Here is a 24,857-nt window from a genome sequence, read left to right on the forward strand (position 1 = left end):
AAAGACCTAGGAATAGCCTTAGTCAAGCAGCAATTCCTATTATCATATAATTACTATGTTACTACATCTGAAGGTAATATTTTATTTTATTTTGTTATTAATACTGTATTATGCAGTTATATTTCATTTGCACGCTCACCGTCTTTCCATTTACAATTCTGTACATAAACATTAGCAGTGACATGGCCAAGTCAGACACTTTGACAGATATACAGTTGTAAGTAAAACTTTGCTGCTCCTTGTAAAATTGCGTGTTTTTTTATTTTCTAAGTGAAAAAAGTTAACATATCCTCTACTGACAACATATTTTTACACATCTTAATGCTCAATTACTGTTTATTTGTTGAATTTAACATATTAGAGCAAAAATAAAACATAAAATGTGGCCTGTGCAAATATTATCACATTTTATATATATATGTGGCTTTTTTCCACTATGTTAAACACATTCATAGAAATTTTGCACTTAAATTAAGTTCTCTGTAGAGGATGTGTTAACTTTTTTTTCACTTAGAAAATCAACAAAACATGTAATTTGATTGGGGTGTTTGCATGTGACTGTATACATGCAATATAAAACAGGAATGTATATAGGGCTCTGAGTAAGGGGTCCCAAACCTTCAAACGCAGGGCGAAAGCTTCCATAAGGAATGTGAGCTGGCTCTTATCTTCAGCAGGATTAGACATTTTTATTTACATTCATGCCATTACTGAACTTTGGTCAGATATTAAGCACTCACATTTGGAGTGGTTGTCGCAGAGTGCGGCCGCCCTCATATCACACAGCCGGATGGAGCCTTTACTGCTGCTGTAGACAAACGTGTTGCACTGATGAGGATGAAACTCTGCTGCCGTTATCACTTCCGTCAGCTCCTCCATGTTGGCTGGCTTAATGTCCACAATGTCTAGAACCGCCACTCAGGAAACACTTTACAATTATGATGGGAATATGTCATTCTAATTCTGTGAAACATCAGAAAGAGTTCTTGATAATTGTTCAGCTTGTTGTGTGTTGCGAATACATTAACTTTTATTTACCTTTGCCTTTTATTTACATTTGAATATTGCTATGTGTGAAGCGTTACCTTCTCCACATCACTCTGGATGACTCTTCTACTTCAGTTTGGCTCCAAACAGCTACAGCTCCACCCTCTTACTGCCCACACACAGCTGTCCCTAATCAATTCTGATGACCTACTCCTGTTCCTGACAGTTGAACTCATTAGGACTTTGGTTTCAGCCTCCGTTACCCTATGAAGTGTTGTTCTGACTTTATCAATTCTAAGATGTGTTCAGGTATATATTTTTTAAGTTCCTGGTCTACCATGTTTTGGCATCCTCAACCTGTTTACATGCTTACATGACTATGAATTCATTTTTCATTTTGTTATTAATACTTTATTATGCAGTTATATTTCATTTGCAGGCTCACCATCTTTCCATTTACAATTCTGTACATATACATTAGCAGTGACATGGCCAAGTCAGACACTTTGACAGATATACAGTTGTAAGTAAAACTTTGCTGCTCCTTGTAAAATTGCGTGTTTTTTTATTTTCTAAGTGAAAAAAGTTAACATATCCTCTACTGACAACATATTTTTACACATCTTAATGCTCAATTACTGTTTATTTGTTGAATTTAACATATTAGAGCAAAAATAAAACATAAAATTTTTATGTTATTTTTTAAGTTCCTGGTCTACCATGTTTTGGCATCCTCAACCTGTTTACATGCTTACATGACTATGAATTCACTAAGTACAGTTCTCTCTACTCGTGGCATATATCTGACTGAGACAAAATAATATGTGACAATGTATTTCCTAAGATTTTTACACTGCGTTTACTTCTATTCTCCTCAGACCCAAGCTTTGAGGTTTAAAACATTAAAAAAAAGTTTAATCATGGAGAGCCTATAAACAGGAATTAGTCCACAGTAACTGCATGAACTGCACAGTAGCCAGCAGCTGATTGGACATCAGCCAGTTATCTTATTTTGGTCAATCTTATTTTCACCAATTCTTTGATTTTTCCCTCTCATTCCCTCTTAAAATAACTCTCTATACAAAAGGATACTGAAGCTCCTGTTGGTGATCTCCAGGTGCCACAGGTTGATCCTCAGGTCATCTGTGGACATATATGTTTCATAGTCACTGTTAACAGAGATGGAGTTGATGTGGTACGTGTGGCCATTAGAGAACACTCTTCTGGGTGTGGCCTCCACCATGAGGTCCATGGGCCGCAGGACTGGCACCTGGACCAACAAAGAGAAAAGAGAAGAGAATCAGAATAGACAACCAGATCGAAATACATAACCTCCCAGGCCAAAAGATTGGAAGTCACCCCGTTGCTTTTAGAATTGCATACATTTTCAAAAGCAACCACATTGAATCACACTATAGAACAAAATACCGGAGCATTTCTTCCTCACAGACATTTTCACTTCATTTCACTCTTCTTATAATGGACAAAAACTACAGTTCCATATTTAGCACTTCATTGCCTCTAAATGGCTGCTAAATCCACCATAATGGCTGTTCAGCATGGGTTTGACATTTGTGAACAGGGCCATGCAGAGGGACTGGGTCACTGGACCACACCCCCTACTGAGCCGTGTGTTTTCTGTGCAGGTCCTAATTGCACTGTGCACATTTAGGCCCGAAATGACGTGTGTTTAGAAGCAGCAGGCAGCCTCTCCTGGAGTGGTTTCCTCTTAATTGCGCCACACGCTGGATTACTTCTCCACACCACATGAGAGGCATTGAGATCAGCTCTTAGTGCCGACTTGACAATACCACTCATTATCCTCAATGATTTTAAAAGTGCCACAGTGAGTTTTTAGATATGAATATGAATCGGGCTGTCTCTGTTTAAGTGCCACTCAAATCCATTCATTCACAAAGAACACCAATCATTCTGATGACTATAACCAGGCAAAATAATCACTGGTCATTGTCATGCATGTTGATTGAAATGATGTGCATTTCTTGTTGTTTATATGGGGCAGAGTATGATGCTGCTATACCAAGTGCAGCTATATAGACTGGAAGGTCTGAGAGCTCAGTATGCACCAATATGTCTATTCAAATCTAAACTAAACTGAAACTAATAAAATACTATATCACAAAATCGCAATAACCCTTTGTTTTATACCAAATACCAATAATCAAAACTTTTGATTTTATTTATGCCATTTTAATCCATGTTATACTTTAATCCATATCTTATATTAAAGCTCTAAATATGAATCATTGATTATTTTAAGAGTTTACATTCATATTTAGCACACTGCGCAGGCGAATGACTAGACAAGGGATACAATCTTGAACCTTCCATGTGGTGCAGTGATATTATCCACTATGCTATCCATTTCAGTGAGTCTACAAAGAAGAAACACACCAACCACTAGTGACTATACTTTCATCTATGTGTACACAAATACAAATGGGATGCCAAGTTATAATACATTGTCTGGCTATCAGCTCTCAGCAAACCCTACTGAGGAGAGCTCACAGCTGCAGCTCTCCTCTCCTGAGGAATGATAACTTTCTATTTTTGGCTCAGGGAGATGGATCAGGGAGTACAATCCTTCACTGCTTTAAAGAATCTCAGTCTCTGGTCTGCCTTTATTCTTCTCCATAGTGTCCAGTAAGCACTACGTGCATTGTCCCTTCCTGCTGTCACTGAGACAGCAGTAAGGGACAATGCACGGGGAATAGAAGCTTTGTATTTTATCCTGGTGCATTTCCCATGCCATACATCAGCAGTCAAAGATTAGAATGCTATGATTTATCAAACAATCTTATAAAAATAGTTATATATAAATCTTGATATACAAGATATTTAGTGGTAACAATTTGCATTAGTAGATGATTTAAATAACAACAATTACACATTTATGTCCTAACATATGAGCAACCTTGTTACTGAAACCTATTTACCTTGATAAAGACAGTGGAAAACCAAGTCATATGAAAAACAGGAAATCATCAACACCCTTTCTAGCAGCTTGACCACGAGAATTTCATAATCATTTCCCCACAGAGTAAACAGAACTTATTGTGGGACATAATGTAACAATTATGATAACAGGAAATTCCACCAATTTTTCAAACATTCTGTGTAATTTAATTGAGATGTTGAAAGTTGAAATGTAAATAGTGTTTTTGAGTGTTTTGATGTGAAACAATGCACTGTAGGGAAACTTCCTGACCATAATTTTCTTTTCAATGGAGCTGACAGGAAACAGGTGTCACACAAATATTGCCATTTTATTAACTATCCTAAATGACCAGTGAACCTACAGATGTCTTTATGTGTATTCTTGATAATGACACAAAAGTGGCAAATCTATAAACATGCCTTTTCGCTGGGGATTTTTTTTTAACTTGAAATGCCCTTCATGCCCTTTCCACCATGAATGGATCTTTATTTGTTTTTTTATAAAACTGTTTTCAAAATTTTCTCTCAGAATAATTGTATAACAATGTCTCAGACATTAGTCGGTGTGTATTTGTACCAACTTCCAGCACTAAGCTTCTGTGATGCGGCTTTTAGAGGCATTACATGCAGTCTGGTTCCTATTACCAGCACTGTAAACAGTTCTGATTTGCTAAATGACTTCAGAATAGAGCACTTCATATACAATGACTCTGAATGACCTTATTCAAATCTTAAATATTTAACTATGGGGAAATTTTGGACAATGAATCACCTTCAATTATTATTCCTTAGCATAATCTAATAATGCAAAGGATACAATACCATAAACAATACATATCGCTGTTGTCGGAAAAAACCTCCATTTTTGACCTTTTTCAGTTTTTTACATAATTTGAAAGTACTTGTTGTCCTCCCCGCGACCCTGATGGAGAAGCGGCTTAGAGAATGGATGGATGGATGGATGTTGTCCTTTACAGTTTAAGTTACCATTTTTGAAATTTGTTTTTGTTACGACAGCAGCGATATACTAATCAGAGCATACAAAAATAAGACTTTAATGTAAATGATTTTTTATTTATTCGTTTATTTATTTAATACTCTCTGCATGCATTCTTAACAAAAAGTTTTTACTGAGAGAATCTCTAATGTTCTATCAATCTTTAGGTATGACTATACCTTTTTAATCCAGAATAATGAACATTCTTTTAATGTAATATAATGTAACATTATTCAATATTAACCTTTAGACTTTCTATTTCAGTAACTGCAATGAATTTTTCAGTCACTATTATGAAACTAATATGTAAGTTAGATAAATATGAGAGTGATGAATTAAAGTGTGGGTCCACATGCAGACACCTAAGAGTTTAAGAGGTTCAGTAGTAACATAAGCTGTTTTGTTCCTTAATATTAGGTGCCTGCTGACCACTCATCTAACATATTGGTCAAAGTTTGGCATTCTGAGCACTCAAACTTCAAAACTTGCTTGTCAAAGACCTCAGGGGCAAAACCTCATGCAGTGAGTCGAGCAGGAATATGGTGCTGGCGAGTCACACTGCCAGAACACATGAAATGTCTGCTCATCTTGCCCCACAGAGTCTTCCCTCTGCTCCCTCCCTCCTCACCCGCACCTCTCCACACTCCTCCGCCTGTGCCCACCGATAAATCCCTTGCTCCGTCTTCTGCACACATACATTTCACGCTCCAAATGGGATTGCCACCTTCTCCCTGCCATCAGGCTAATCTTCCACACCGACCAGACAATGGCAGAGGAGAAGAACGCTTTAATCCATTAGGCCACGGAGCCGAAAAACAGACACCACACCAAACACTAATGGATACACAGAGTCGCGCCCCCCCTTTTGTATAAAGATTCAATTTGGAGGGATGGGTGAAAGAGCATGAGAGAGAGAGAGAGAGGGAGAGAGACAGAGAGGCAGAAAGAGAAATGATCACGTCTTCTTCACTGCACACACTCATCACTCTCGGCAGCTGCCTTTTGATTAAGAGAGAGACGCTGTCTATTGATGATAGAAGATCATTCATCAGTGCTGGCCCTGAGCACACAAAATGTGATTTTCACATGGGAATTGACTTGAATAGAGACTGTTTCATGTAGCATTTACGCGAGAATGCACCACCAAGCTTCTGATGGACTGCTGACTGCTGCTGGGGACTGGGCTTAGTTTCAACTCAGAGATGCTCAAATCTCCACCCAGCAATCTGCCACTCAGAAGCTACAGTCAGGAGTATTCCGAGTAGATTTTAAGAGGAGACGATGGCCCACATTTAGTCCAAGAAACAGTCGCCAGTCTGGGCATAGAAATCCCTTTTAATCTAATGCTGATTGCACATATTTTCTTGCAGCGTTGTTGATAGACAAGTATTGTGGTAACATTCAGAATTATTTTAAAAATTACAGTATGTAAGCAAAGGTGGCTGGAGAAGCTATATTCAAAGTAATGGGATAAAGATTATGGAAAAAATACATGAAGTTGGTTTTTATCTTTACATTTGTAAATAGTCTGAGACCATTCATTTGGACCACCCTTCATTTATTTAATTTTAAGTCAAAATTGACCTTAAGTATGAATTATTCATTTTTCAAGAGATTTTTTCTGAGGGGATTATGCTTAGGATCATTTTTAGGATCATACTAAAATATACAGAGGAGATAGGTCTCCTAACAACCATGCAAGACTGCTGGTGTTCAGACCGCAGCATCACTGAATGTGTTTGGGTGTGGTATTACAGTTAGTTGCAGAAGCTTCTGTGTAATTTTATGTTGAATAGAGGTTTTCTGTTTTTCCTGATGCTGAAAAATAAATCATTTGTACTTAACTGCTGTTTTGACTGGATAGTCTCTGATTTCTGCACAGTTCTGTACTTTATTGAATATTATTATAATAATTTCAGATTCTAACATTCTAAAATCAATGCAGTTGAATCGCCACCTTTATATCAATGCATCAGAAAAGCATTGACGCAATGTTGCATTTCTACACTCCTAATACAGACCCGCAGTGAGGTGATGGTGGAAGGGTCTCGAATCCTTCCATCTTCGTCCTTCAAATTGTAGCCTTCTGGTCTTTTATCTCGCTCGCTGATCTTCCACAGCTTCACAGTTTTATCTGCAGATACACACACACACACACACACACACACACACAAACACACACACACACACACACACACACACACACACCAGCATTATTACAAGAGAGTATGAGAGCGGGAGTGAGCAAAGACAGAGACTGCACACAATCTGGCACAATACTGGCAGCTCTCCAGCTCAGTGGAGGATATAAGATGAAGTCATAGCGTCTGAAAGAAAATGCACATGTCCCCTGAGATGAATTACTTGCTTGACAGCTACAATACATTTCTGTGTTACATATTAGCTCAAGAGACTTTATGTGCCTTTAAGACCAATATATGCAATATATATACGTTTTGTTTGACTGCCCTGTATTATGCCTCATTTAAAAAGGCTGAAACACTCCTTATAACTTCAGCATGAGTTGGTAGAACTAAATTGCACTAGATTGAATATGCCAATATCTGTAAATGTGTTTCTTGATATCACAAAATTGAATTCAACACAAGCTGTTGGGAACCGTATGTAGTGGGAAGTGAACGTTTTTTCCATAGAATGTGTGGCTGTTTACTCACCATTGGTGGAGAGCAGAAAGTAAGCAGCGTTCTGCTGGGGCAGCCACCGGATCTTGTTGATCTTCTCCTCGATCTCCAGGCTCTTCAGGTAGTCGAACTCAGGCTCGTGGCTCTGGAACGTGCTGTAAACGTTATACTCTCCTCTCCTGTGAGGCTGGTTCTTACTCTGGTTCAGAATGGAGAGACAGAGACAGTGTGACAAACAGTATATCGCTGCTGTCGGAATAAAACCTCGTATCTCCAAAATGGTAACTTTACAGGAGAAGAACAAAACATACATTACTTTCTATGTAAGTCAAAGGAACCAGACTTTTTTCCAAGTAATTTTTGCACATTTATTTTGGTCCATCCTTCATGAAATTTACACACAATATAAAGGCCAATGTGCATTTTCAAATTATGTTAAAAATGGAAAATTGAAAATTTTGTTACGACAACAGCAATATAACTGTTCGGTGCCTGCTGGGTTCTGGGTATAGAAAATATAGTTGTATGCAAACGTTTGGGGACCCCTGTTTTGTTCATTTTCTACATGAAAATAAGTTGGCACATCTACAGAGAACACATTTCTGCGTATTTTAATGCATAATTATGTTAAATTCATGGAAATAAATAAGTTTTTTAAGGACTTTTGTGGATTGCTTATTGAGAGTGTGTTAATTTCACTCAGAAAATCTATGAAGTATTACACCTAGAAAGTAAAAAATCATATCATTTACATGCAGGATGCGTCTAACAGTGAGTAGTTTTATGCTGAATTTAATATAACACATTGATTGGTAGCCTCTTTGGCACAGCTGGTGGTAACCAAACACATACATGTACATGCAATCGATAAGTATATGGAAATAAAGGGGGGAAGGGTATGTCAGCTATCAGAATCAATAACTGTGGAGATTTCCAGAGCAATCTATTAAGGCAAAAGTGAGGCTGGGTTCCCCTGCTGTGTTTGAATGTTTTAGAGGTTTGTTATGTGCTAAACAACTGATTAACTGCAGAATGGGGTCTGACAACATCCTTGTCTCTGATATAGCTTTCCTGACCAGAACTTACAGGTAAAATGTGAACTTTAAATGTTCTCCATCTCTCGCTGGTGCTTTTTAAAACTAGGTCTCAGATCAAAAAGTCCCATAATGGTATTATAATGCTAATGTAATATTACTGAAATCTCCTTTAATGAGTTTTTAGGTGCATTCTGAAAGGGCTGAGAGTGGTGTTGTAGTCAAGCCAAAAGTAGACGACATACTGTGACTAGCTGTTAGAAAGACTAGCCTATCTAGCACACAGCAATATAACTAAAATATTTAAAGCCATTTCATTACCAGATCCACATCTGGCCTACACCTAGATTAAAAAGCATTTCTGATGATGGCCAAGTCACCCCTAGTTAGATTTCTACAGACAAAAAAATGCACGACATGTTTTGGAAATGAACACACGCATATTAAAGGCGGACCATGGCGCTTTGTAGAGTTTGTAATCAGTGGCAGCTTGATTTTCTTTGTTGTACGGATATGTTAAAAGTCAGGCTGAGCAATCAGAGCTTAGTTCTCATAGAGGCAGAACACCTCATATTACCTTTGGCAGAGCGATAAAGTTTAAAATACAAAGAACATGCTGATTATACAAATGCAGACCTTAATGAAAACACTGTGGATCATAGATTACAGTGAGTACCTTTGTGGATTGTTTCCAAACCCTGGTCCTGGAGAACCACTGCCCTGCATTTTTAGTGCTTACCCTTCTATAACATTTCAACTCAATAAGGGGCTATTAGAGAGCTGATTAGTTGGATCAGGTGAGTTGGGAGCTGGGAAAACGCTAAAATGGTCCTGCTACTACTTGAGGGAAATCCATATTTCCTTCTCTTTCATTCTCAGAACGTTAAAAAAAAACACAAGGTTAAGGTTCCACTACATTAATAATCATACTTGTTGTTTATAGGTCTTAAGACTAGGCTGAATCCATGTCTGGGAAACTGGACATCAGTGAACTACCACTATTTAAGCAGCTTATTATGATGCTCATTTGATTTAAAGAACACTTTTCCTTCTTGTATATTTCAAATGCAATAGTAGTAATGGCCAAATACTAGTGGGTACACAGCATGTACCTGTGTTTCACACCTGTAGTTGTGGGACTATGACGACGATAATCTACACCTCCTTATGTGTCTTTGCAGTGGGGGGAACCATGCCAACATCCTAGAGACAACACTAATGTTGAAAGGAATCTAACAGCTGTGCATCAGTGCAGTGCTGGCAGCAGAATGTGAAGAAGGTTGTGTCGTCATTCTTTCGTTTACCTCCTGTTCCCTCTGGAAAACCACCACACGTCCTCCTTTGTCTCCTGTGGCCAAGAGTTCCCCTGTTGAGTTGAACTCAACCGTAGAGATGATGTCGGCTGTAATAGAGCACAACAGAGAGAGAGAAAGAGAGAGAGAGAGAGAGAGAGAGAGAGAGTTAAAACCACTACCCCCACTGTCTAGGATAGAATTACTCTCCACAGCACTGAATTTGACAGCAAAGCTACCGGCAATTCCCAGTATTTTTAAACAAATCAGATTACCTTGTATCTAGAGTAGGGTTAGTGGAGGAATATCAATTTAAAACAGAAAGCTACATCTCAAATCCTTTAAAAGTGCTATAAAAAAACAGCATTTCATCATGTGCAGTACTAGGATGCCATGCACACCCTGTCCAGGACTGTATGCACTCAACTGACTTCCCAAACCTAATTAATATGAGGCAAGCATAACAAAACACATTGTCGACTGCAAATTGACTTCAGTGATAATATAAAACACTGTCCTAATGACCCATATTCTGCAGAAAATGGGTTAAAGGAGACTTATAAGAAGAAAAGCCAATGGATGATCAGAGCTGGGAAATATGGGATGTAATCCTCCCAAATCATCCTGCAAAGGCCAGACTTGACTGTAATTCCCCTGTTTTATCAAAGCGCTCCCTACGAGCAGGAGATCAGGAAGCTGTACAAATTCAGAGCTGCTGTTTCAGCAGGATTCTCCCTCCAAATTCCGCTGGTGAAAGAGGTTGTTCCACTGGTGAGATCAAGCACTATCTGTACATTCATCACCATATGATGAAAAAACTCTGCATGCCTGCACATGCCATAGTGCTTCAGACCCAAACTGGTCTAACATTTTCATGAAACAAGACTATGGTACAACAAGTAATGCTGTGTTTTAGTTCTTGCCGCATCTTGCATTACATGTTTTGTTGTTTTCCGTTCTGTTTTACAGAATTTGAAAATACCACTTGGCCTGTTCCACGTGTCTGAATTTCATGATGAATGGACCAATGGAAATGGCCAAGTGTTTTTTGGGTTAATAGATTTTCTGTTCTTCTGTATAAGGAAATTACTGTCTCTGTTAAACAACTTTAAGCTATAGATGCTGCAGATGTATTGGTTAAAAATGTCAGAGTATTCCTTTAACAAAACAGATCTAAAAGTGTGTGAGCTCATATAAAACACGGCTGCAATACAGAACTAGAATGAATGAGGAAAGAGGAAAATGTTAAGAAGATCGACAATGTCCCACTCATTAACATTAAACCAGCAGTATATCAGGCCTATGCAATGCAACTGTAGCAGTCCAGTCTTACCTTTCAGATATCTCCGTTTATCCTCTGTGAAAAGATGCATCTGATTTAGAAGTCGTGCCTTCGTTGAATGGCTTTAAATTTTGTTTTGTTTAAAGAAAAAATGGCAACATTCCTTCCCAGCCACCATATTAAAAATCTGCAGGACACTCAGATGCAAAAAATTTTGAATAGCTGTGCCTTCAGTAGTACGTTCTTATGAAAAATGGAGAGGCACAAATCTAATGAAGTGGGAATGAAAAAAAGAGAGAGAGCGAGAGAGAGAGAGAAGAGCTTCGATTTTTTCTTTTCCTCACCCACACTCCCTTCACGGATTTAAAGCTTGCTGAATGGGGAATGGAGGAAGCGGTTGCCATGGAAACCACTTCCATCATGGACAGAAGTGGTGCATTACATCTCACTGAGCGACTCAAGCACGCTAAGAGTGCCACAGCAAAACTGCATGAGTGGCCAGCACCCTGGTCTTTAATGGTGCAAAGCATTCAGAGCGATGGAAGCCAAGAGGGCTTTTATTCTTCACCATGCTCCGCTATTAGCTCCTCAAGGCCCTTCTCGAACATTTAGACGAGGACAGGTTATGAAAGGATCTTGCTGACCTTTGCCATGCTAAGACGCTTATTTCTTTCCCACACTGCTATGGTCAAGAAACATAATATTCCAGAAATCCTTTTTATTTTCTCTGGATCAGTCTGGCTGCCTAGCGCTACTATAAAAATTGAACAAACCAGACACACATGTTCAGAGCTCTGTTGTGATGGGCTTTATTTTTGGTTAGCAGGGTCACTCAGAGTTGAGTAATAATGGAGTGTCAGTGTGGGCGGCGGTGGGGGGTAAAACTGACAGGACTACTATAGGAAGCTCTGCTATTTCCTAAGCACAAATATACAGGGAGGTATTAAAGGAATATTCCAGCGTTTTTCAAACTAACCTCTATCCTTTGGATCTGCATTGTATGGTCAATTACTACAGATGATAGTTTTGTGAAATTTAGTTTAATCTAAACAAAAAGTGTGCTGTCTCAAACCTACCATCTATAAGCAGGTGCTAAACCAAATACAATACAGATACAGCAGGTAGAGATTAGGTTTAAAAAACACTGGATAACTCCTATAACAGATATGTTGGGAATAACATTGAATCAGTTGCCCAAATCACTAGCATATCTTAAATCCCTACACACAAGCAAGCAAAGATGCTAGATCCATGCTATCTTGTTATTTACATCAATGTGTGAGGGAGACAAAGAGAGCAAGAGACAAAGCCAGAGACTACAAGATAGATCATACATCAGAGAGCATGTTCTAGTAGAAGCCCAGAGCAGCAAAGCAGTGCAAGATAATAGATTCATTGTAATTGCACTCCCCAGTTTTGAAATTCACCATGTAAGGTAGCAGCTGATGTAATATGGCCCCAGGAGCATTCTTTGCATCAAAATACCTTTTGAAACATCTAAAGAGAGGTACATTTTATCATAATGAGGTGGTACAGAGATGGAGCTTTATGGGTAGCTAAGAATTAAGATCATAGTCAGCGGTTAGCATTATGCAGATTACAATCATCTCTGAGTTTTGCCTGAGTTGTCATACTTGGTCTTTACAGCACAGACAAAATACTACATTACGGTTCTTTAGCTACATATTGCAATATTCCTAGCAATATATTAAGCACATTGTTGAACACTTTACGTGACCTGGTTAAAGACTGGCCTGCATTCATTTGAACAAAATCTTTTGTGCCTTGATTCATCCCAACACCCATGTTGCAAACTTCTGTGTTAGCAGTATTATTATTATAATTAGCAAATAATACACTGTACTGAAAAAAACATGCAGGACCTGATGTACAGCTTATAGACTATAAGGATGGAAAAACACAAACTATATTTTTCTCCCTCATACATATACATTTGAGGATGTATATGCTTATGTGTGTACAGTATTGCTGGGCAAAACATAAAGCACCATATCCTACATATTTCTATTTCTATTAATTCATTTCTGATGACCACTTTCTAACCTCTCTTTATTCCTCTGCGTTGAACATGCTGTTTTTGTTTCTGTACCTTTTAGATGGATATGTAAATGACCTCTGTTTTGATTGGTTGCCCTGTATGGTGCTTCAATAAAAAAAAAACTGTCTGGGCTAAACAATAGAGTGAATGGGTGGAGCTAAAGTGCTGTGTGCTGAGTAGGCAGATATATGTAAATGATGGGGATTTCATGATATCACAAGAACAATGAAATCAAAACATATAATGCCCATATATAAACTAGAGAGTGGTACATTGTAAAACTTTAACAATGTCTACATAAAACATCAGACACATTCAAAAGAGGAAAATTCAGTTTGAGCCCTTTAATTTATTAATCAAGCCATCTGTTTGTCACTGAATTTTCAAATTCTTTTGTCTCAGGTTTGTTGACAACGGCACTTATTCACTACAGCTTTAAAACCTTGCATCTCACAAATGTATAATTAATAAATGGTCTTGTGCACAGTTGTGTCTTGAACAGCTGATGGACTTCAGGATAAGGGGAAAGTACATAAATTAGATTATGTTAAATTATCACTTTAATGTGCAGATGCAGGACAGAAGGAGATTGTGAGTCTTAAATTAAAGACTGGGTTTCAGGATTTGTAGGCCGGCAGTTGCCTTGCTAGCCGTTTGTACTTGAGGAGCATGTGTCCTGAAGTGGCCTGTTTTCTACTGCTGCCTGTGACAGGTAGAGTAGTGTATTGCAGCACAGTGAATAAATCCTTCAGGCAGCCAGGTCAAGGGTTGGCGAGTCACATGACAGCATGCTGCCTGGGCAACCACTGATCCATCCTCCACCCAAACACCTTCCTCCCATCCCTCATGCACCATAAAGTAGGTTACTGTGCCAAACTGCCCTATCACTGCATCCCTGGTGACCATGAAACATGTATGAAAGGTGCATCCCCATCACCTAGGCAGCTTGGGAGAAGACTGAAATGAGAAAGAACGTACAGCCGCCCCAGGCACACTAATAACACTAGCACAACAGACTCCAATTCAGTCGTTTCCCTTTTATTGTATTTACAGATTGAGTTTCCTCACCTTTGAGCAGACACAATAAGCACATGATTGAATCAAGAGTGTCTCAAAGGGATACCATGGACCAGGAAAGGCAAAGAGTGCCAGCAAAGAGTAGAAGTGTTGCAGACATTATACATGTGTCTCAATACGGAGGTTGCAAGATAACCTAAATGCAGTGAGCATGAATTTCTACGTCTTGAATTCCAATTTTATGTGTAGACAAATTAGCTGATGGAAGACTTTTTTTGGCCATTTTTTATTAGCTCTTCATTTTAAAGTCAAACTCACACTTTGCAAGCCACAGTGAAAACATGAGTAGACCAGTTCCAGTACTTTCCAGTAGCTAAAGCCTAGGAATGTAGTAACACAATTGTACTGTATTATACTATGAGAGAAACTATAAAACACAGCTTTTGTTTAAAAAACTGTACATCTGTAATATAAACTGAAATTTGAAATGTTGATGTATTAACAGCAGGTACCTTTTCAGCACAAAATTCTGAATTTTGTGTCTCATTATCCCTCTAGTCTCACAAAAACTCCTCTCACCACACCTGAACTAATTTTCTCATTGTGAGTATTTAACTTGCCACCGCAGGCTAAACATGTTGCTCAGCACAGTGCCACGTAGCATCACTTCGCACATGCAGTACAAAGCACAGCTACTCCACATAGAATGCAGTATAATGAGAGCTTTGATAAACAGCAAGTTCAGGTTCATTTTCACTTTTGACTACAAATTTAATGAAATGAAATGTTCAACACGATTGGTCACGTTTAGTATTAGCTAACTAGCTGTTACAAGATGATAAAAGTCACAAGATGCTACTAATAATAGTAGCTGAGGTGACAGTTAGTCATACTGTTAGTATTTGTCAATTTCAAGGCATATTTCACCTACTGAGGATTTCTATGCTCTGGGTATGGCAAAATGTTGAATTGTGCAATTGAATAGTACCATCATCAAATGTGGAATGTTGGTGCCAATGTTAAAAATAAAGGCCAAATTTTTGGACCCCGCACAATGCAATGAGACACGTCTGCTGTGTGATGGCCTTAAGGAAATGACTCGGTCTGCTAATTATGCTTTCACCAAGTGTTATGGTCTTGTTTTGTCATTTGAATTTTAATCAAAATCTAATTTTGCCATTTCTTTTTTACTTTTGAATAGAAAATATATTGCATCATGATGAAAAACATTATACATATTGTATAGTGAAATATGTGTATTGTTTCACCTCTAGCAAAGAAGCAAATGAGAATATGCCTATTGTGACTGAAAAGGCAACTGTAGTGAACAGGAATATGTAACGTAAAAGGATGGATTTTTTTGTAGTAGTGTAGTTACTGTCAGCCCTGGCAAAACTCAAATATCAATCTGGAGGCCCAGCACAGCAGTATGTGACATGAGAGAGGAGCCAATGCTGCAGTATGTAGGTCACTGCATGTCTGCTGATGCTGAAGCACAGCACCAGCTACAACACGTCCACATCCAACATCAATACTGTAGCCAGAATGAGAGAAATAAGCAAACCAGGGCTGTTTTCCTGAGTAAAGCTCGTTGTGTAAGCGGAATTGTAGGTATTAAGTAGGGAGCTGGCAGGGCGGTGGGTGGTGGAACACATTATTAAACCTTGGGCATGGCCGCTGAGATTAGAGCACTTCTGCTGAGCTCTGCATGTCAAAGGATCAGCCTACAAGGACAATAATACACACGTGCACAAAGAGACACACACACACACACACACACACACACACACACACACACACACACACACACACACACACACACACACACACACACACCCCTAACACATCTAACACTCATTCATATTGGCACAAACTTTTTTCTTTCAGGGTTCAAGATATGCCAACAACAAAGCTATCAGACATCAACACCTCTACACACCTCGGCTGTGGGGTGGACACACTAGATTTGCTCAGAAAAATGAGAGTCTAGTCAGGAGGCGCTTCCAGCAAAGTGTGAAATCAAAGTGTGAAATCAAGTGTGTGTGCCATCATATCAATGAGGGTCAGTGCAGAGAAAGTTCTACATGATCCTGCTTCAAGAATGATCACTTTTTACATTGAGGAGGGCACATATAAGAAGTCACTTCCAGAAAGAAAGATTAATTTTATCTAAGGGTTCACTATTTATGAATATTTATGAACAGTCATTTATGGCCAGTTTTTGCATTTTCACCAATGATGTTTTTTTTTTATTGCCAATTCAGATTTCTTTACAGGCAAATCAGACAGTGGAACAAGAAGATAAACTGCAAAGTAACAGGAACGACTGGATGTCAAGCTGATTGGATATTAGCCATTAATTTATTAGTTCATTTTTTACTAATAGTTTGATTCTTCTTCCTAAATAATGTATATAATTAATAAACACTTATACTATGTACTCTGGTAGTCTTTTATAGCCATTTTTCAATACACTGCTGTTTTGGTGGTATTTTGTTTTTCGCAAGACTCAGAAAACATCATCATGTATCATCTCATGTATAGTAAAGATGATACCAATTATCATTGTGTTATATTTTTTATATATATTATATTTATATTATATTATGTTATACTTTTCTTATTGCCCTCTATCAGAAATAACATTATCTGAGACTCACAGTTTGTGGGCTCTGTGCATACACTAATATGAAAAACATAAGACATGCAAAAATCAAAGGTGTTAGGAGGGGGTTTTGCTGCAGTTTTTAGACCACATGATACATCTGTATGTTTTAACATCATGTGCAAAGTCCTTCACCAAGTTTTGACTGAGTTCTCTTTGATTACTGTTTCAATGCACCTGTAATCATCAGCTTCATCCTCTCAAGAAAGGGCACGAAGCACGATTAATGTTACAATGTACAATTATGACACACGATGTGCAATTACACATTTCCACCAGGGTGATTCCTCCCAAAACTTACACAGTGCATTCAAGTTAATCAAGGCCACTCTCACCCACTAGCTAAATATCCCACTATCACAGCTCCACCACAAGTTCCACCTCCAACTGTCACTCTGGACAGCTCAACATGCTTGGAGGAGAATCCTAACTCTGCTATGTCAGCTGACAGAACACTTGCACTGGCTAGTGTCATGCTGAGTGATGGGTGGGAGAAGGTATGCAATCTTACCCACCCAGAGAGAGTGAAGCCAATTATGCTTTTGTTGGACTCGGAGCCATAGATGTCTGTGGCATCACCTAGGGGTCAAACTCATGATCTCCCAACAAGAGAATCAATGCTTAGACGGTCGTGCAACTTGGGAGCCGTATGCCCTTTTTGTTTCATAATCAGGTAGCAAAGACCCTTTCTGTTGTTTCTGCTGTGCAAGCAAAATATATCAGCAAAGTTTTCTTTTATCAAGTACAATCACATCCTTCTGACAAAGCTAGTCAAAAGTCAAGCAGAGATTGCAAGCCGTCCTGTCTTCTTTGGCCTCCTCTGAAGGTCTCACAATGGAAAATGATACTAAATTGATCAATCAATATCTTCCTTTCAAACCCTCCCAACAACAAACGTGTTGGAGCAATCAGACTGCTGTGCACCCGGCTTGTAGTTTTGTAACATGTGTTGGGTGTATTGACTGAGTAAGTCTATGCCTGATAAAGGCCGGCCGAGTACCCGCAGCAGGTCTGAGCCCATTTCAGCATGAGCAGGCCTTGATCTGAGAGCAGAGCATGCTGTGGTAATCAGCTGTACCACCTGCTGATCACAAACCGCTGCTGCCTCACTACTGCACTCTCTCAAAGTGCTGTCCCTGTCTCCACAACACTGTGCTCTGTGGAGAGGAGAAAAAAAAACTAATTAACCTTGTTTCTTGGAAAAATGCCCTGTGGAAATGGGAGAATGGAGCACGAATCACAGCAGAGAGGTGTGGTGAGTCTCCAGGGACACAAAGAAGTGTGTGAATGTGTACATGTTTTCAGGGGTGGGGTGGAGGACGTCGGAGAGCTGCTATTGGGCTTCGTTTCACACATCATTAACAGATGCATAATTTAACCACACATGTACTGAACTGCCCAAATTACGCCTGAACTACAGGGTGCCAGCTAGAACAGAGAGAGAGAGAGAGAGAGAGAGAGAGAGATAGATAGATAGAGGCAAACAGAGAGAGAGAACGACAGAGACAGAAAGAGAGTGAGAGTGAAAGACAGAGGCAGACAGAGACAAAAAGAGAGTGAGAGTGAAAGACAGAGGCAGACAGAGACAGAAAGAGAGTGAGAGTGAAAGACAGAGGCAGACAGAGACAAAAAGAGATTGAGAGTGAAAGACAGAGGCAGACAGAGACAGAAAGAGAGTGAGAGTGAAAGACAGAGGCAGAGACAAAAAGAGAGTGAGAGTGAAAGACAGAGGCACACAGAGACAGAAACAGGAAATGAAAAAGACAAAGAGAGAGAGAGAGAGAGAGTGAGAGAGAGAGAGAGAGAGAGAGAGAGAGAGAGAGAGAGAGAATGAAGACAGAAACAGGAATGAAAGTGAGAGAAAGCCGAGAGAGTTAGAGAGAGGGAAAGACAGACCAAGATAAAGTGAGAGAAAACAGAGAGGAGTGACAGAAGAGAAAGAAAGAGAGAGAAAAAAGAGATGTGAAGTAAGAGAAACAGAGACAGGAGAGACAGAAACAAAGACAGAAAGAGAATAAGAGAAATAACAGAAACAAAGATGGACAAACAGAAAAAAAGAGAAAATAAGAGATAGAGAGTGAGAAACAGAAGGAGAGAGAAAGACAAAGATGGTAAAAGTGAGATAAACAGAGAGGAAGATAGTCAAAGGAGTGAAAATGAGGGAAAGAGAGAGTGAGAGAGAAGGTATGTATTTGAAATGTCTCATTATTTATTACTCAGACACATATAAACAGAAGATCTGTTCACACATAAAGGCAATGTGAACATGTGATTATGTGTCTTTGCCTTTCTGCTCTAAAATGAGTTCCTCATTCTCCAGTACTCACTTCAATGCAGGAACAATGCAGAGGCACGCTCTTGAATTGCTCCCTTTCGTCCCCCCTCCTTGTCCCATATGGGGCATATCCCTCAATAAAGCAGCCTGTACACCAAGCAGGTGGTAAATCTTTAATGTGTCCAAATCCTCTCCCCATGTCCTCCCTCCACTCTCAGCCTCTCAGAGACACGGCATTTGCGTCTCACAGTTTTCTTCTGAATAATAAATGTGGCCCTTTGGGTTCGGGAGATATTTCTTTTTATGATTAAAATCCCAAACTGTAGCCTGGGGTCGTTTGTGTTGGCAGCCTCGTTTGCTGCAGTTCGTCCCTAACAGCCCCCACCCCTCCTCTCTCTGTAGCAGTGTAGCAGTAATAATAACACCAGGCCATGCAGTACAGTGTGGAGCATTAACCCTGGGTGTAAATTGCACTTCCACGGGTGGGTATATTAGGGTCACCCCCCTTGGGCTGCGTTCAGACGGCATGCCTAGGCCATGTCATCAGTGCTAAGGGACCACATTGTTATTTTTACCAGGTCTTCTGCTGTCTCAGAGATACACCACATCTTACATAATGTAGGAAAAAGAGATTAGTAACCGAACATAAACAAAAGAGGACTTTTGCCTTCAAAAAAATGTGTATAGTTGGTGAATTTCTAGGCAGTGTGTTGGATAGCCATGGCTGTACTTTCCCTTTATTTAACAATATCAGCTATGCTGAAGTAATTCTAGAATCCAGCTGGCATTAAAAAGAAGCTAACTGGTTCACACCATGTCTTATTCCCTGTCATATACTATTAAGGGTGAAGTATTTATCCAAGCTTTGTATTGATGCACTGTGTGTGTACCTCACCTTGCAAGCATTTACCATAGATGTCTATTTGCTAATAATAACTGGACCAGTTAGCCTAGTATAAAGTAGATGCTAATTGATTCCAACTATCTTTTATTCTCTTCCTTGTTAGTATTAAAGTGAACTTGAAATCAAGATTGACCTTTTTTTTTTACCTTGTTAGTCTTAGTCATATTAAGTACCATTCATCATATCATACAATGTGTAAGAGACAGTTATTGTTTTCTCATAGCCTTCAACTTACATGTGGTGATATTTGGATGCTGCTAAATGTATTCTGAGTCTTGATTATGTCACTATGCACATCAGATGTGGAAAAATGACATTAACTAATAACATCATGCTTTACCTCCACTTTCTTCCACCCCCACCATTCATACAGTGAAAATGCTTAGCTAGTTCAGACATCACTCCTGACCATTTCACATGGAAATACCTCACAATACAGAAAAAATGTGTTATGATTCATGGAAATGTATTTGTGCATGATTTATGATTTATGGAGTGGTAATACTAACCATTGCCATCTTGTTTCCCCAGTTTGCTAACAAGAGGCTTGTCTAGCCATTTGTTTTGTGTCTATGGGCTGTTTCTGTGCAGCTGGGCTGGGTTCTGCTCTAGAGCTCCATCTCTGCAGTGCAGACGACGCTGACGCACTGCAAAGCCATCTCTCTGCCAGGCAATATATCACATCTAGGAACCGCTAGAGATGGCACTTTTTCCTCCTCTGTGAGGCTTTTGGCACTAGTGCTTGCTGAGCTGCACTAGGAAAGAGTCAAATTCACAGCTCAAGGCAACTGATGATTGCGTCAGTAGCTACTGCAGCTGCAGAGCATTTCTCAGTGTATTCTCATCCAAAAGCAAGTTGTTTTGCGTGGGTGTTGGAATGGGGAGATATGTAAGCATGTAAGGGGGAACGTTCTGGATAATTAAGCTTGCTGAGCCCAAATGAAGATGAAGGTCGAGCCTCCTTCACAGCACCACCACATCCATCCTCTGCTATTAAAGAACTGTCATTCTGCTAGCATCTGTGTTATGCTAATGAAGCACACTGACTCTGTACAATCGTCTCATTCTCTGTGCCTACATACTGGAGAAAAAGTGAAATGTCTATCAATTCAGATGCCACTTTGTCCTCATTATTACCAAGGTATAAAATCCCATGATTGCTTATGCATATGAAAGCAGAACAGTGCATATTTAAGCACTGTGAAAGCTAACATGACTCCCATGACTACAGTTTTGAAGGACGTAATATCCCAGGCTCCATTCAGAAAGCTAATATTGAGACAAGTTAACCATACTACAAATCAACATAGCTTTTATACCTTGTTCATTAAATATTAACATTGATATAATATGTAAAGTCATTATGAAGCCCTAATGATCACATGATAATTTGAAATTACTCTTTGCAGTATAATATAGGGAGAGAGGAAAAGCTAATAGAGGGCGTACGTAGTAATTTAAGGCACATACCCGGCTTTTACTCCCTCTTGCACTTATGGGATGCCTGTCAGTGCTTTATTAGGTCTGGGACTAAAGAAACCATCACTGGAGCTACAAAGTTACCCCCTGAAATCCAATTACTAGGACCATACCACTTTAATAAATTAGACAAATTGGTGTGCGTGTTAGGGGACTTTTCATGAGGTCACCTTACTGGGTCATAGGGCCATTGACACTGATCGAGTGTGGAGAAAGGTCTATTGAATCATAATAATCATACTTTGCTATTCTAAAGAGCAATGCAGGCAATTATCTGCGTTGTATGGCTAAACCTCAGGTGCATTACATTGCAGTAAGTTGAGTCGTGAGTGATCCCACTGGAGAATTCCTCCATCTCTCCAATCTAGGCCACCCTCCTAAAAATCCAGAGTATATTTCTGTAGCAGAGAGGACAGTCAAAGTGACCATGTCATTATAGATGCTTTCCACGCCTGAGGGATGAGGTAGTTACTTTGGTGACCAATTTCATCTCTCAGAATGTCCACGCTGGGGAGACGCCATCACCGTCTGTGCTGTCCAGTTGGTGAATTACTAAGGGTCAGGGCTGATATTAAGCTGTAGGAGAAGGGGATGGGGAGGACACGCTATCTGAGCTCATAGACTATAATAACATGCGTGCCACATTTTGTGGGCGGAATATTAAAAGTAAAGACACCTAGAACACACAATGAAATATGAGACATGTTGACAATCAGTCGTAAATTAAAGCCACAAGAAGCCACAGAGAAAATAAAAGGAGGGGCTATGTGCTACAGAGTGAGGCGCACATATGAACTCCATGACCTCTGCGCTGCTTGTGATTGTGTAATTGATCTATTCATGCTCCGCCCATAAATTAATTATTTTGTAAAAACGCAAGCTTTAAAGAACACTAGGAAGAATGCCATTTAAGAAAAAGTTAGTATAACACAGTGGATTACACTGCTGACCTCCATGCAATAGAATGGGGTTCCCCTCCTGGGCAAGCACATCATGCTACACCAATAAGAGTCCTTGGGCAAGACTCCTAACAATGCATTTGCCCATTTCTTTAGTGCAATTTAACTGTACGTCTGCCAAATATCATAGATTACAGATTGCACAACTTTTTGTCAAAATGCATCAATTTAATGCATTATTCACTTTAAATTATATATATTTTATTTATTATATTTTTATGCCTTCAAAGGATCATATAATCAAGCTAATGTTATTATTGCTGCGGTCGGAACAAAACCTTGTATCTCCATTTTTGTCGTTATTCAGTTTTTGACAATTTGAAAGTACCTATGGTTCTATATCCTCTGTGTAAATTTCATGATGAGAGGACCAACAGAAATTACCCAAAATTATTTGGAAAAAATTCTTGTTCCATTGACTTACATTAAAAGTAGAGTATGTTTTTTCCTTCTCCTGTAAAGTTATCATTTCGGAGATACAAGGTTTTGATCTGACAACAGCGTTATGTTGGCAAATTTGTCCTTGGTCGTTTCTAACCTGTCTTGTTACAACAACACAGTCCAGCTCACTAAGTAGTCTTTTAAAAACTTAAGCAACTCGCCAACTTTCTCGTTCAGTTGAATTGTTAAACAGCTGCTATAAAAGAATGCAGTTGAGGGCAGAGCATCAATGGGTCAACTGGGGTTGTGGGTCTTTGGGCCCGTTAGCATTAAAGTTTGGATTTCTCTTTGTGTACCTTTGATCTGGACAACTGTGAATGATGTAAAGCCTCCATCTGCTGGACCTCCACCAGGGCTGATCTTCTCTGAACAATCAGTCTCTCTATGGTGTAGTTTCACAGGAAGCCTACTGACTTTTGCTTACATTTTACTGAATAAAGCCAAAATATAATGGCCATCCAATACACTCAACTCCCCCTAAAACTCCTCTCTGAGAATATCAGCATACATATGCATGAGGAGAACAGTGCCAGGGTGTTTAGAGCCAAGAGGGTGTGGGTTACTCACGCTGCATATATATGTGTGTGTGTGTGTGTGTGTGTGTGTGTGTGTATGAGAGTCTGTCTCCAGACACAGAGTAACAGTGTGATTTACACTCTGGCCTGGGGGCCTCAGATAGGTCATAAACCCAGGGCCTCTGAGCTTGCAGGCTGCTGATTGCATCTCTCCGCTGGGTCCGTTTTAGAGAGGCTCCCAAAGCTATTAATCATTACCCAGGAAGGTGCCCTCTGCTGGGTGAGTAGCCAATGATCTGCCCCCTCAGAGCTCCACGCATGGTGAGAGAGCCTGAACCGCAAATGTATTGGACTGCATCCATTGTCACTTTTCCACTCAGGTCACAATCATGCTTAAAATAATCAGCAGCAACACGTTGCTTTTACAGCAAAGCCTGTATTTCCATTTTTGTACACCGCAATTTGAAAATTCTTATTACTGTCTCACATTTCACGACAAATGAAGCAACAAAATGTCCAAAACTACTTTAAAACATTCATATTAATGTATATTAAACAAAGTCTTTCCTTCTCCTAACGTCTAGGTATATCCTCTCGTTCAATTTTGGAAACACAAGACTTTGTTTTAGAGATACGAGACAAGATTTGTTTCTGCAACATTTTAAATAGTAAGGTTCCCAGTGGCAGAAGGTTATATTCCATAGAGACCTTATCAATGTCTGGCACCTGACAGACAGGCCTTGCTGCAGTGCTGAGAGGTACACCCTTCACATTCTTCTGCATCTTTCCACAATACATTGTCATACAGCACATAACTACAAACTCTATAATGGTGAAAAATGTTGATCACTACATTTCTCAGCTGAATTTTTTATTCTGAGTTTCTAATTGATAACCAGGCCTTAGTCGTCCTCAACATGACTGATCTATTTTTAGACAGTCTGATTCCTGATGGTTTACGAGATCACTCTAGAAAGAAGTGACCATTAAAAGTAAGCTGATTTTGCAAACATGAGTGCTGATCTATGCAAGACAGCCTCTAATACTTTGAAATCCATGTCTGAGTCATTCTAGACGTCATAAGAATATCCAGAAAGAAAAGCCAGGCGCACAGCAAAATATCCAACAGTGAATTCACCCAGATGGACTTCAATAAACAAAAAGCATTAATTCACTGTAGGTGATAATTGGATTTTCCTGTAATAGTGATTAGTAACAAGCAAGTCCACAGTCCTTATTACTCATTTTGGACCACACAATCATGCTTTGGCAGATTTTTCTGGACTTCAGTCAAGCCACTGACTCCACAGCCCACTGCTGCAGCATGTTCGAGAAATGTAGGAACAAGGCG

At 39.4% G+C, this 24,857-nt stretch overlaps 1 protein-coding gene across 4 annotated transcripts in view; it reads right to left on the reverse strand.

The window, feature by feature from the left end:
* Nucleotides 1–24,857, reverse strand: part of LOC108417198 (serine/threonine-protein phosphatase 2A 55 kDa regulatory subunit B beta isoform) — a 67,698-nt gene that overhangs the window by 9,400 nt on the left and 33,441 nt on the right. For 3 of the 4 annotated variants that reach the window (XM_037540586.1, XM_017689889.2, XM_017689891.2), the window contains 5 exons: nucleotides 9,923–10,020; nucleotides 7,618–7,783; nucleotides 6,964–7,076; nucleotides 2,080–2,257; nucleotides 741–905 (listed from right to left, as the gene is read on the reverse strand). In XM_037540586.1, coding sequence (XP_037396483.1) covers nucleotides 741–905; nucleotides 2,080–2,257; nucleotides 6,964–7,076; nucleotides 7,618–7,783; nucleotides 9,923–10,020 — 720 coding nt within the window. Of the gene's footprint in view, nucleotides 1–740; nucleotides 906–2,079; nucleotides 2,258–6,963; nucleotides 7,077–7,617; nucleotides 7,784–9,922; nucleotides 10,021–11,243; nucleotides 11,472–24,857 lie in introns of those variants that run through there. The other variant, XM_017689895.2, reaches the window with a different exon arrangement.

The sequence above is a fragment of the Pygocentrus nattereri genome, chromosome 8, assembly GCF_015220715.1.
Source record: "Pygocentrus nattereri isolate fPygNat1 chromosome 8, fPygNat1.pri, whole genome shotgun sequence".
In the NCBI taxonomy this organism is placed as follows: domain Eukaryota; kingdom Metazoa; phylum Chordata; class Actinopteri; order Characiformes; family Serrasalmidae; genus Pygocentrus; species Pygocentrus nattereri.